Consider the following 14,322-nt stretch of genomic DNA (forward strand, 5'->3'; position numbering starts at 1 on the left):
GCCTTGTGACAGGACAAAGGGAATTGGAAATGTAAAGGATCTGGACACTGAGGAATGGGAGATATGCAATGTAGGGGGCATACTGGTGCTGGTAGAGTGGTGGAAAGAAAAGAGGCTGGGAATCTTTTGTCTTTCACTACTGAGAGGTATAATAGGATCTAAGGTCTGCAAGTGATTTGTAAACAAAGAATTGATGTTTTTTAGGCAATATACTCCAGTTTAAACAATAATTAATCCAAGAAAGTCATGTAATGCGTATTCTAAAGGAGATCAGAACAGATTATCACAATAGTCCATTCTGCTTTTATAATCTGGCCTTAAATACATAAGCATTTTAAAAATAAATCAAGATTGGACATGAAGCAGTAACGTGCCCCTATTATTCTTTGACTGTTGCTCAGAGTGGAAGAAAATTTGTGTTGGTTGATGATACTGAAATTGTAAGCAGTCTGAATAAAACAGTGTTATAATTATTTATGACTTTTTTTCTATCTAGTATGCATGATAACAGAAAAAGACACACTTTAGATTTTTTTAAAAAGCAAACATATAACTAAATAAATATAAGAAATAGTTAGATAGCCATGTGAATAAGGACTTTGCCTGAAATTCCTTTCTTTCTTCATTTAGATGTATTTTAATTTTTTTTACCTTGGTTTTGCACCAACTTTTCCTTAACTGTCAAAATGTGTGCTAACTTCAAGCAAGAGCTACTGTGGTCATCAGCAGACTCATGATAACAATGCTTTTGTAGGGACAGAATATAATTGCAATATTCTTTACACTTGTATGGGCTTATGGAATAATTCAAGCCTCATGGCAATGTTCACTGCTTGCAAAGATCTTAGTTAAGACTGTAATGATAACCACTGTATCCAAATAACCTGTTAGTGTAGCCAGTTTCAGAGAAAGGCAAATGTTTATAGGTCAGACCCATTCTGCAAAACAACTTTGCATCTGCATAGTTTTATGCTCCTAATGCACAATGACAAAAATTTCTTATCTGTTTAGGTGTATTCAACACAAAGAGGAGTAATTTCATTATGAAAGTCTGAAAGAATACCAAAAATATTCCAAGTGGCAAAAATTACTGTATTTATTTGATTAGCGAGGCTTTCCTCATCTAACTCCTCTACTCTCTTCAAGACTTCTCTTATTATTGGACAGAAATTAATTATCTTCTCTTTTGTGGTTCCTCATGGTTTACAACATCCCACTTCTGAAGCTTGTATATGATCATATAATTCAATACTCTCTTAGTGCAAAGGTGTAAGGGTAGCTGAGTGGAACAAAGAAAGAAAGTATTAAGGTTACATAAAGAATCCTGAATCTGACATTTCCTAATGTCTGAATTCTTCATTTGGACTCTTAACTCTGTTAGCCTTCGTTTTTATGTCTACCATTCCTTTTCTAAAAAACAAACAGAAGAAAAAGGAAAGCCCATCAATTAAATTATATTGCTCTGTCCGTGATCATTAGCAAGGCTGAGGTTTACAACTCCATCCTCAGAGCTCTCTGCCAGTGGAGCTATCAAAGTCTGTCTGGTTCAGCCCTCTCCCTCATACTCGCAGTCTCTTGGTTTAGCTGTTCCCTACTTTTCCTTCAAATCTCTCCTTTTGTCCCACTGCTCCTACTCGGCTTAGCTTCACCTCCTCGTGCAGCTCATTAAGTACAGATCTTGCTTTATTTACCAGTTTCTTTAGCAAGTTTCCATATTTGGTCATTCCCTGACAGTTCTTGGTCCCAGCTCCTTGTCAGACCCTTATCCCTACCATTCTGGTTTCTACTCCTACCCTCTTTCACCAGCCAGCCCCATCTCTCCAGTGTCCCCAAGCTTCATCTCACTCTGCCCCCCATTTGTCAGCTGGCTCTAACCAGCCTCTTGGCCCCATCAATCCTGGTCATAATTTCTTTTATTTCCTCTTCCCAAATCCTCAATCTCACCAGATTCCTGCTTCCAGTATCTCCTTTGGCCTAGTCTGTTTTCTGTCTTTTTTTCCATTCCTGTCAGACAAACCCTCCCATGCTTCCCTTCATACTGCCTTCTTGCTGAGGAAAAGCTGAGTCCCTGAGGAATTTGGCTTTTGACTTTCTATAACAACTGAAGTGGGCGGCTGGTGGAGGAAAACTGGAAGTCTAGAAAATGTACCAGCAGTCCTAACTGTAATAAAAAAAGGGAGAGTCACAGGGAAAGGAGAAGCAACAGGGTGTTCTTAACTATATAATCTGATCTAAAAACCAAGAAACCAGACTTTGAATTAACATTTCAGGAGCTGCTCCTACCTCTGCCACAGCCCTCATATAACCTTGTGCAAGTCCGTTGGTGCTAGGTTCATTAAAAGACACAGATACTCTCATGTACAACACGCTAATGCTGAGCTTTCAGGTCCTCGGTCCCTAGTACCTGCAACTCTATGTCAGGCAGTTAGGCTTTATAAGCAGTACATTAGGAGAGATACTTCAGAGACAAAGACAACTTGAATTTCAGAAGCATTGAGCATTCAACTTGTCTCTCAAAATTTAAGGCCATTTTCTCAATATCTCTGTACATTAATTTCATTATTGACAAAATAATAACTATGACCATCTTGTGAGTGTTGTAAAGCATACCTCACTTATGATTTCCCAAGATCCCTCTACAGAAATAGTTTTCTGAGTGCAAAGCACAGCTATAATTATGAATGAGAAACACACTTTTAAAAGAGAAAAAAGGCCACAAAAAGAGATGGATAATATCATGAGTAGTGGTAAGTATCAATCCCTTAGTCAGATTGTTTGTCTATCTGCTGTTTTAGAGAGCCTGTTTACTGCTGTAGTTAAAAGCCAAAAAGCTGTGGCAGATAGCAGATGTACCAATTAATAACCTGTCAAGGCTGATGGATAGAATGAAAAAAAAAATCTCACATATATCTCTTGTGTGTTTTTTCCCCCACATTTCAGGTCATTGGGGGTCATGAGATACACTCTACCTCCCTGGAGACAGACGAAACTGTCTCATTAGCGTCTATCTTTCACGACATTAAGATGCTGCCTTAGAGATGCTAACTCACCTGTTCTTCTCCCAGAATCCTGAAGTGATGAAGCTCTTTAATCAAGGAGTCTGGACAGCCAGCTGTTGGAAAGAAACAAAAATAGGGATTTTAGAGCTTCCTGTCAGTACAGTTTCAGCATAAGATACATAGATGCAGAGATGATATAATATACAGATTACCTTAGATAAAGAAGATTAGAAAGATTAGCCATGGTTCCAAGGGCACCAGAATGCTGAAAACCATCTATCAAATAATCCTTCCACATTTCTGAGCATGCTACCACGAACACTTAGAAAGGTTATATTCCGAATATTTTAGCCCTTTCCCCAAAGGACCACAAACAAAAGCAAGATGAAAAGGGCAGCACTGTCTGCCAGATACCGCCAGCCCCTTAGTGTAAGCCAAAAAGCCTGTTAAAAGAGGATCTAACATCAAACCTTGGAGCTGCCCAAAGCTGAATTCTGATTCACACACCAGGTTTGGACTCATTTCTAAGTGTTATACAGGCTTCCCCTGATTCCCTGAAGGATTTCATAGGCCTCACAGATCACTTTAATTTTGGCTGTCACAAATATAACCTGTTTCACAAACATGTAGTTGTCACCCACAGGTGTAATACACAAACCAGCTATGCAGGCGGGGGAGCGATTTGCCAGAACTTTGCAATCAGATTAACGTTCAGTCGCTACAGACTTTCACATCTGTACCAGCCAGTAAGAAAGAATATGTCTTGCTAGTTGTCATGCACTTTACTGACCTGTTCAGACTGTGATTACCTTCCTGGTGATGAAATCCAAGGCTGCTACTCACTTTTGTACACTACCAGACTCATTTCTGGCAAGGGATAAAAGTGCAGACTGTGAAAGCAATCTGGGCTTTATTCTTCTTACCATAAATTGAAGCATCTGCTTGTGAACAGAGAAAATTCCTTAAAAGGAATTAAGAGCATAGTTCTCCCCAGAACATGGGAAGAACTACGATTTTTATCAACCTGCTTTTCTGCTGATGCAACTACAAATAGTTACCTCTCACTCTTAATGACTGCCATTAAAAGGATGCAAATTAATTTGGAGACAGTTGTCAGGAAATCTCCATCAGCACTGAGGCTTCCCTCAAAGCCAATGAGGCATGGCCTACACTCACAACTTCTGTTGGCATAGCTGTCTTAGGGATACAAAGGGAAAAGCCTTTATACTTGCAAGCAACATAACTAAAAAAGGCAAAAACCCTACTATAGACACAATTATACTAGTACAGGTCTTCTGCTGGTATAACTTTTTCTACTTAGGGAACTGATTGAAATTATATTCAAATCAGCTTCTTGCTGGTAAATGCTTTATCTCCATTCAGAGGAGGTACAGGTGGAGAACGCATCATCAACACAACCTCATCAGCAAACCCTTTTAAAGGTAGCCAAGGTTTAAGGTGGCCAAGGTTTAAGCACATGGTAAGTATTATCTATTAATGACTTGCCTCTTATTAAATATTATTATTTCTTCCCATTTAAGAAAACCTATGATATTCTTATAGGCTTCTTTCCACCTCTTGCCTCTTCTCGCACACAAGGTTATTTACATATTTGAATGTGTGAGTTTTAGCTCTGAGTGATTCTTTCTTAATGGGTTTTTATTCTCCTCAACCTCTAGGACCACAACCCCTGTATCACCTTTAATTTTCTCTCCTCACTTCCCCCATGCTTAGGCTCTCACTGTTTATTCTGTTTCTTGTTCTCAATGCACTTAAAGTTGTCCTTGCTACTTCCACCACAGAATCACTGCTATGCAGCATTTTTCTATCCATTTTCACTGGGATTTACATCTCCATCTTCCAGCTCATCCAAACCCTGAATATACCAACTGCTTTAAATGTCTCACTGACTTCACCTGAGGCCTGACTTGTAGTCCAGAGCTGTTGACTTCTCTGTGTTTCAGATCAGAACTCACTGCATAAAACACAGTTCCTCTCTCTTACCCTCAAGCCCTTATGTAATTATTAATTTTTTTTTCCACATGTAATTTTCCCTGAAAACATCTGCATTGATTGTACACTGCTACAGGAATTTCTAAGTGTAGAGAATAATTATGATTTCATGTAATACTGCGTGTTAATCTTTGACAGATGTTAGCTTTGTAACATCAACTAAACCGCTTTCTGCTTGTCTCTGCTTTTTGCAGTCTCTACAGCTTCCTCTTCAACCAATCATTTCTTTCTTCCCTCTTATCCTTTCCAATTTATTATTCACTAAATCCCTTAAGATGGGAAAGTTTTTTCTTTTTCTTGCCTAGCAAGAGCTTTTTCTCTTTCCATTCTCCTTGAAATCTTATTTCCTGAACGCCTATTTCTCCCAGAAATCCAACCCATTCTGCCCCCATGCATAATTTATATAATCTCCCTTATGTGAACTGCTTACATGCATCTTCTCTTTCTTCCATGTTAGAGACTTTGAAACCAAGGATCTTTGTTTGTAAAAAAATGTGTAAAAATATGAAGATATATATAGACATCTATATAAACATGTATATGTTTATTTTAAGTGTTACTAGTTGTCCACTGCTGCATCCTCTTCCCAATACAATATTTTGTATAGTCTATTTTTCAGAGACTTGCCCAATCCAGTTTTCAATCTTTTCATAGTCCAGACTTTCACTGGATCTTGAAAGCTTATTATACAAGAGATCCAGAAGTTACTAGCAAGGAAGGAGGAAAGCGAGCTTAAAAACCACGTCACTGTTGGCATGATGCTTTCCAGCAATGAGTTCAGAAATGTCAAACGTGTGCAATATTGACTTATGCTGACACACATTAACAGTCTGCTGTCTGTAAGAAGTCCTTGCAGATCTTCACATTGCAGAAGCAAAAATCTGAGGAAACAATGGAAACTATTGTTGTCAAACAATAATTTGAGGAAAAAATGGAAATAACAGAGAAACATGGAAAACAAAAAAAGAAATAACATCAAAACATCTTCCTTTCTTTTTGGATATTTCTGGATGTATTTCTGATATTTCCTATTTCTACTTTAATTTATTCTGTTCTGTAAGTGGACCTTTGTAAAACATGCTCCAATGCTGTGAGCCATTTTTACCAAATATCTGGGAGTTTTGAAAAAGTCTTGGATGATGTTAAATTCCTACACTGTGACTAGAGACAAAGGCTATAGACAAATAACCATTCCATAAATAAAAATAAAAGAGATTAAAAAACACCTATTCTACTGAAAAGCATTAAGAACTATATGTCATCTCACCCACAAATCCACCCATATATCCATCAACCTATTCATGTATATGCAAACATACATGGCGACTTGAAAATTATTACAAGTTAAGCACAGCACCCAATGGGTTCACTGGCAAACTGTGCACACCAAAGGCTAAAAGAAAAATGTATTGTCTAAGTCTCTGATGCTCAACTAGCGCACGCCACATTAAATAAAGAATCTGCACTTTACAGATTTCTGCTATTTTGTGTAGAATGCTTTGAGGATGAGTTTTTATGCCCTCTGTAGTACAGAAACCCTTATAATAAATGGTCCAACACTTACTGAAACTTTCCATTTCCCTCTTCCCAATTATTACTTGAAAAAGTACAGGCATACATGAAATTTCCACAGACATAAACTGAACCATAGGAATATTAAATCAATCAATCAATAACAATTACACATAAGAGTGTTAAAAGGAAATGATGCAAAAGCATGGACAATTGCCTTTAATCACAAGCCAAAACTCAGGATTTATGACATCTGCAGACTGATAAAATAGCAGCTAAATTGTTTATTAGTTCCCTCTTTCAACTCACATTCAAACCTATGTGTTTCATATGTTCTCAGCTACAATGGCTGTTACAGGTTTTTTCTAACTGTCAAGGCAGAGCAAGATGTAAGAAATACAAAATTGATGCAAATCTTTAGTATTTTTATACCACTTTTTCCTCTGACATAGCTCTATTGACCTCAAAGCAATAAGACCCATAAAACTAATGTGATGTCTTAGGAATGAGCCTGAGTCTAAGCAGGAAACTAAATTATGAAGGGATGATACCCATTTCAAAGCACCAGCACCTTTATAAACTCACCACAAGTAGTTTCTTTGCTTCTATTTAAGCATTTATTACTTAAATTAAATTTAAGCATATTATTTGCTTCTAAATGTTCCATCATACCCCAGATTACTTGTTTGAATAATTTTGTTGTTGCTTGATTCTCATATTGCTTTATTATTTAAGTACAAATGCTGCATTAATGAATCACAGAATCATAGAATCGTATAGGTTGGAAAAGACCTTTAAGATCATCAAGTCCAGCTGTTAACCTAGCACTGCCAAGTCCACCACTAGACTATGTCTCTAAGCACCACATCTACACATCTTTTAAATACCTCCAGGGATGGTGACTCAAGCACTTCCCTGGGCAGCCTGTTTCAAGGCTTGACAACCCTTTCGGTGAAGAATTTTTTCCTAATATCCAATATAAACCTCCCCTGGCACAACTTGAGGCCATTTCCTCTCGTCCTATCACTTGTACTTGGGAGAAAAGACAGACCCCCATCTCGCTACAACCTCCTTTCAGGTAGTTGTAGAGAGCGATATGGTCTCCCCTGAGTCTTCTTTTCTCCAGGCTAAACAACCCCAGGTCCCTCAGCCGCTCCTCATCAGACTTGCGCTCTAGACTCTTCTCCAGCTTCGTTGTCCTTCTTTGGACATGCTCCAGCACCTCAATGTCTCTCTTGTAGTGAGGGGCCCAACACTGAACACAGTATTCGAGGTGTGGCCTCACCAGTGCCGAGTACAGGGGGACAATCACTTCCCTAGTCCTGCTGGCCACGCTATTTCTGATACAAGCCAGGATGCTATTGGCCTTCTTGGCCTCCTGAGCACACTGCTGCTCATATTCAGCTGGCTGTCGACCAACACCCCCAGGTCCTTTTCCACCGGGCAGCTTTCCAGACACTCTTCCCCAAGCCTGTAGAGTTGCATGGGGTTGTTGTGACCCAAGTGCGGGACCTTGCACTTAGCCTTGTTGAATCTCATACAATTGGCCCCAGCCCATTGATCCAGCCCGTCCAGATCCCTCTGTAGAGCCTTCTACCCTCAGGCAGATCAACACTCCTGCACAGGTTGGTGTCCTCTGCAAACTTACTGAGGGTGCACTCGATCCCCTCGTCCAGACCATTGATAAAGATATTAAACAGAACTGGCCCCAACACAGAGCCCTGGGGGATGCCACTTGTGACTGGCTGCCACCTGGATTTAACTCCATTCACCACCACTCTTTGGGCCCAGCCATCCAGCCAGTTCTTTACCCAGCGAAGAGTACACCCGTCCAAGCCATGAGCAGCCAGTTTCTCCAGAAGAATGCTGTGGGAAATGGTGTCAAAGTCTTTACTAAAGTCTAGGTAGACAACATCCACAGCCTTTCCCTCACCCACTAGGCAGGTCACCTTGTCATAGAAGGAGATCAGGTTAGTCAAGCAGGACCTGCCTTTCATAAACCCATGCTGACCGGGCCTGATGGCCTGGTTGTCCTGTACGTGCTGCATGATGGCACTCAGGATGATCTGCTCCATAACCTTCCCCGGTACCGAGGTCAGACTGACAGGCCTGTAGTTCCCCGGATCCTCCTTCTGGCCCTTCCTGTAGATGGGTGTCCCATTTGCTAACCTCCAGTCAGCAGGGACCTCCCCGGTTAGCCAGGACTGCTGGTAAAGGATTGAAAGGTACATTCAAAGTTACAGAAATTTGCAACTGTAAATTTACAATTTACACTGTGGTATTCTTTTCATAAAGATATTTTTAATCTGTTCATATAAGTATATGTATCTCCAAGAGAAGAATAAAGAAGCAAAATTTAGGAAGGACAGTTTAATGTCTCCTAACATCATAAATCCCCTGATTTCAACTGGTCTGAACACACATTTTCAGCTACACTTGTAATTAAACTATGATTGTAAGTACTACCAATTTAATTACCCAAGTCTTCACATATTTTTTTTCAGACAGAATTAGCTTCTGGTTTTGTTTTTACTTAAAATTATCACTTTGTATGACTTATGTTCTCCAGTGAGAAGGCAAAGGAAAAATTAAATCAACCCTTTAATATTGCATAAACTGGCAAAATGAAAGCAAAAAATGACTGCTGTTACAAATACAGCCAACTCAGAACCAATGCAAGTGCCAGGTCCCTGATGGCACCGCCAGCCCAGACTGTCCCTGCCTGGTCCCCTGGGGCTCCCCCACAGCCTGTGACTCCATGTCAGCCCCTGGGGCCATCAGCCCCTGCCCCAGCAATGCTACAGCAGGGCTGGTCTCCAGCTCCCCACAGCCCTGTCCAGCCATGGGCCCCACTGAGCTGGGCCCACTTGTGGGCCGATGTTCAGGCTGGGCCTCAGCCTGTCCCCATCCCCAGGGAGGAGCCCAATGCCCAGGGTTGGGGCTGCCCCGGGGACCCCCAGCTGCCTGGTCCTGGCTGGGGCAGGGACAGGCCCTGGCTGAATTTTAGCCTCAGAGAATTATAGAAAATCATACAACGTGTTCATTGACTAGCTAAAAGCATATAGAGTTCTACTGTAGGATTGTGTGCTACATCTTATCTTCTACCATACATTTGTAGCATTATTTCCTGCTTTGCATTTTAAATTTAATCTTTCCCCAAATGGTACAGTTGGGTGAGATTCAACTCACTGAATTTAAGCATCTAAATATTGGCTATATGAGTCTAATATTCATTGCACATTTCCTTTTTAGTCAATAGAAGGAAATACACACCTTCACAGGGTACTTCCCTTCGTCTGAGACAGGCCCAAAAGAGGTATCCACTTATTTCCATTAATTGAGGAGTCTAAGATGACTAGGTAAGATTTACACAAGTAACTTTTAGACTTTTAAGGTTAGATGAGCTTAATTTCACCCAGCAGCTGCAATCCCAATAATTTCTGCACATGCTTAACTTTGAGCATGTAAATTTTCCCATCAGATTTATCTCTGTGCAAACTGAGCATTTACCTTATGAACACAGTGTAACTTCCATTTCTCTCACTTAAAATTTATGTCTGCATCAACACTTGTTAATTCTGAAAAGTACATACCCTTTTGTGAGCTCTGAACATAACCATGTAAGAATACCTATCAGTGTCCTTCAAAGGGTATCTTTCCACAGTGCTAATTGCTAAACCGAGCTTGCAACTGAAAAATGTTTCAAATACATGAGAATAACCACTTCATGCTTAGAAAATTAATGGACGTGTGTCTTTTTTTTTATGACTGCTCCATGTAGGATCGTATTTGACTGGAGTACAGATATGAAAAACGTTCCATATTGAAAAAAATAATTCTAAAAGTTTGGAAATGAAGCAGTATAATGGCAGTACTTGCAATATAGCAATGATGATATATATATATATACATACACATAGGCAAGTGTACGCTGGCCTGCCACACGTGCACAGCAAGGTGGCAAGGGAAGCCTGCGGCTCCGAGGTGCTTGTTATAGCGGGTATCCAACCAGAGCACAGCCAACCTCTAGCTACAGTGGGACACAGCAGCTGGGACTCTGTACACAAAGTACAAGTAGTCAGCATGGCACAACCCAGCGCAGACAACTCTGTTGAGCGAGCAGGAATGACAGGAAGAGCACAGCCCTGCACTGTGCGTAACAACAATGGGAATGGCAATGGGGGAGCAAGAAGAGGGAGCCAGGCTAGACTTTCACACAAAACTTAACAGGTTTGAAATCCTGTAATTAGTGTGTATTTGTTTCTTATGTCGTTTTCCCAGTCTCTTCCAACCTGTTCAACTAATTGGAATATTGCTGTAAAAAATACACCTTTTTGCTGTCTGTGTCTCTTCCAGTGAAAAGCAATCCTGTGCTGGTGACAGTGAGGTCACTCTTATGGGAACTGACAATGATTTCAAAGTATGAAGTGACTTCACTGTGCTTGTGTTAATTAAATGTTTTGATGTTTCGGGTGACCTTTTCTCATTTTTGATGTTATGTGAACATGAACAAAGACAAAACTAAGGAGAGTGTCTGGAATGCATAAATATTTTATTGAAAAGAGAAAAAGATATTATGAAGAATATCAAGTATTTCATTTGCAGAATATAAGCACATAAGCCTATCTTTGGAATACTGCTTGTGCTTGTGAATTGTGAAAGATGCAGAAATGTTTTCTCGCAGATCCCACAGAAGGGTATTATTATAACCATTCTCACAATTTTTTTTACAACTTTCATGAGCAATACTTTTGTAAATAGTAAATTACTGAGGTCTTTTTCTCTGTAGTTACCTAGATAATTTTCTAATGTAACCAAACTTAAAGCTTCATTAATTTGTAGACCAACACTATACTTACAGATATCGTCCTTTGTATAAGAAAGATTGAATTCTTAAAGAAAGAAAGGTGATAAAACTGTTCTGTGAATAATTTGTCATCTCAAGACCCAAGCCTTACATCTGCAGGTCTTAAAATGCAGGGGATTCACGTGCACACAACTGATCTTTCTGGAAGATCAGTTATTGATAACCACCATTAATCATAAAATCACACATCAGGCTCAAAACCCTCTCATGAAACCATCTTGTAATCAGTAGGTTTACCTATTGATTTATTATTAACAAAAGGCCTTATTTATTTACCTTCTGAATTCTCAATGTTGATCATGCATTCGAGCTACATTTGCAAACTGAAATTCTCTCTGACCCATTAACTCATACTTCTGCTTCCAATACCCATTTTGACAATCTGTTGTGATTGGGGTAGGTTCAGTCATGGAACATTTTTCCCCAAGAAAGAAAACCAAATGCCTTTTTGTTCAACAGATGCACAGTGGGTATTCCCTTGTTTTACCTACAGGTATCAGAACTTTTCTCAGCAAGTATAATACGTCTTAGCTATAGATCTATTTCGAAATGCTACAACCAGCATTCAGCCTGTTGGACACACTAAAACAGCTGATGATTTATTTTTTGTAAATATACTGTTGACTGCAGTCAGCAGTGTATTTGCAAATTGGGCGACAACCCTTTAGTACCCAAGTTTCTTGTGCTGGCCACCTTACAATTGGTGTAAGAAATAACATATCCAGTAAAAATAAAAAAGTGAAGTAAAAAATTACATGGGGTTCTTTACTTGTACTCATGCCATTTTGATGACATCAGTTTCCAGATGATATTTTTCTGTACAGTAATCTAGATAAGTAGATAGCAAGGCAAAACAAATATATGCCCAAAAAGAGATATATTAGAGTGTTTAAATAATATAGATTCCTTTGGAAAAAATATAAAAGGAGATATTTTCAAAAGCAAGAAGTGTTGAATTCTGTCCTTTCAAAGTCAGCAGGCAGGTATTTAGATTGCAAAGCTCAGCTCTGGAGTTGGGCACTGCTAAATCAGAGAGCACGACAAGCAATACTTGCATGTGGTTTAAGTACCCAGAGGTTAACATAGTGAAGGTCTTTCCTGTAAGTCTTTAGAAGTCTCTCTAAAACTACAAATGGTGGAGCAGTTCTTCAGCTCAAGCAAACTAGCATAGCTACAATTAAGTCAATGGTGCTTACACATGTTCATACTAGCAAAAAAATTGGCTATGTATACAAAATGTAATACTTTGTTAAAAAGACTGTGTGCCAATAAAGGATATATTTAAATGCCCCTTTTTGCAAAGCTTAATCTGCAATAAGAAATCTATTTGCTTTTTAAAAATTTGCTTTTTACTCTGAATTTAAATACCCTTTTCTCCTGATTAATACACCTGTCAAACAGTATTATGGTAATTTTCTTTTGTCTTGATTGATTTCTGACAGCTGACGTCAGCAAAAGGACCTATACCTTTTTTTTTTCTATCGAAAAGGCTGCTGAAGCTAATATTCAAGAAATTTTAATGAAAGCTTGATTGTCAGGACACAATACTTGTCCTGTTCTGACCAGCTACCAGAGATGTTAGTTGCCCAACTGAATGGGTTACATTTTTGTTTGTATGCACTTAATTTCAAAATCATCCAAAGACACAAAAGGTATTTTTGCTCTTGTGAAGTACTTGTGCAAAAATTCTGCAAAGGGACCGCAATAAAGTTGGGAAAGGATCACATAAACTTTGAGTACTGGCAGCAAATAGAGCATCTCAGATTAGAGAAAATTCTGCTGGCCTGGCTTTCTCACACTGTGCACAACTCTGGCCTTCCCTGTGCTGCTACTCACTGTTTTTTTTAATGATGCTTTAAAGCCAAATGACTAGAAGTAATGAACCACGTTCGCCATTTCCTACTAGGGTCTTTCTCTTAATCTTTACTACAGAAAATATCAGCAGGAATACTGACATGCTATTCAGTTTAGAACCTGCTTCCTTGCTTGCTTTCTGCATATTTAAAACAATATTTAAACCAGACTTGAACAAGTACTATTTACTCACATCAGCATTCAAGCCCTGAATTGTACTGAGCTGCACAATGCCAGCATGCCACTGCTTGTTATTTTTGGCAGTTTTCTGTATATGCTGCACTGCTATATGACAAACTGTCGAAAGAGTCTGTCAGAGCGGGGGAATTTTCTAAAAAAAATTCAGTATTGCCCAAGAGACTAAGACTTCAGGGAGACCATGCAATAGTGCAAACATATTTGACTAATAGTCTGTACCATCTGGTTGCTCACTATTCCGGTTTGAGTTATAGGCGTAAATTCAGCCATGCAATTCTCAGTCAAGTCAGTGAATACTAAACTTATGCAACAAAACAAAATCTGTGCTGTCTGTCTGTAATGAGAAATTGAACTACGACCTTTACTGCTCAAATACAGCAGCTCCAGGAGCAGAAACAAAAAGGAGACTCCCTTCTTTCCACCCAAGTATTGACTTTTGTCAAATTGAAGTAAATTTTACAGAAACAGCATAATTTCTTTTTTTTTAAAAGCTTCTTCATTAACAGAAGTTACTCCTACAGTTTCTTCATAACATCAAAGAGTCAGAAAATCAGCAAGTCTAAGGCTCCTAACATAACCAGGTGATTTTTTTTTTTTTTAAGTTGAGATACAACAGAGCTGCTCTAAACTTCTTTCGGAAGACTCAATACCTTCCACCATACAAACCTTGGTAGGGAAAATCTCATTGCAGGGATCTGGGCTGAAAGGGGCTCTTTGCTCTCAGTATACAAGGTTTTTAGCTCAATCAGCTCAATTCATGAAAGGTTTTCTCATCTTTTATTCAAAAAGTAGTTGAAATCTCTAAAGCAAACTCTGTTCTCTCAAACTCCCACCTTCATGCTGGCACTGGACTTTGATGATGATCAGTACCTTTGAGAA

General features: G+C 39.2%; 1 protein-coding gene across 1 annotated transcript in view; it reads right to left on the reverse strand.

The window, feature by feature from the left end:
- PRKN (parkin RBR E3 ubiquitin protein ligase) overlaps window positions 1–14,322 on the reverse strand; it is a 784,012-nt gene that overhangs the window by 126,536 nt on the left and 643,154 nt on the right. Inside the window, exon 8 of the mRNA XM_072857961.1 lies at window positions 3,051–3,112. Within this exon, the coding sequence (XP_072714062.1) occupies window positions 3,051–3,112 (62 nt within the window). The remainder of the gene's footprint in view (window positions 1–3,050; window positions 3,113–14,322) is intronic.

Source organism: Ciconia boyciana, chromosome 3 (genome assembly GCF_034638445.1).
Source record: "Ciconia boyciana chromosome 3, ASM3463844v1, whole genome shotgun sequence".
In the NCBI taxonomy this organism is placed as follows: Eukaryota; Metazoa; Chordata; class Aves; order Ciconiiformes; family Ciconiidae; genus Ciconia; species Ciconia boyciana.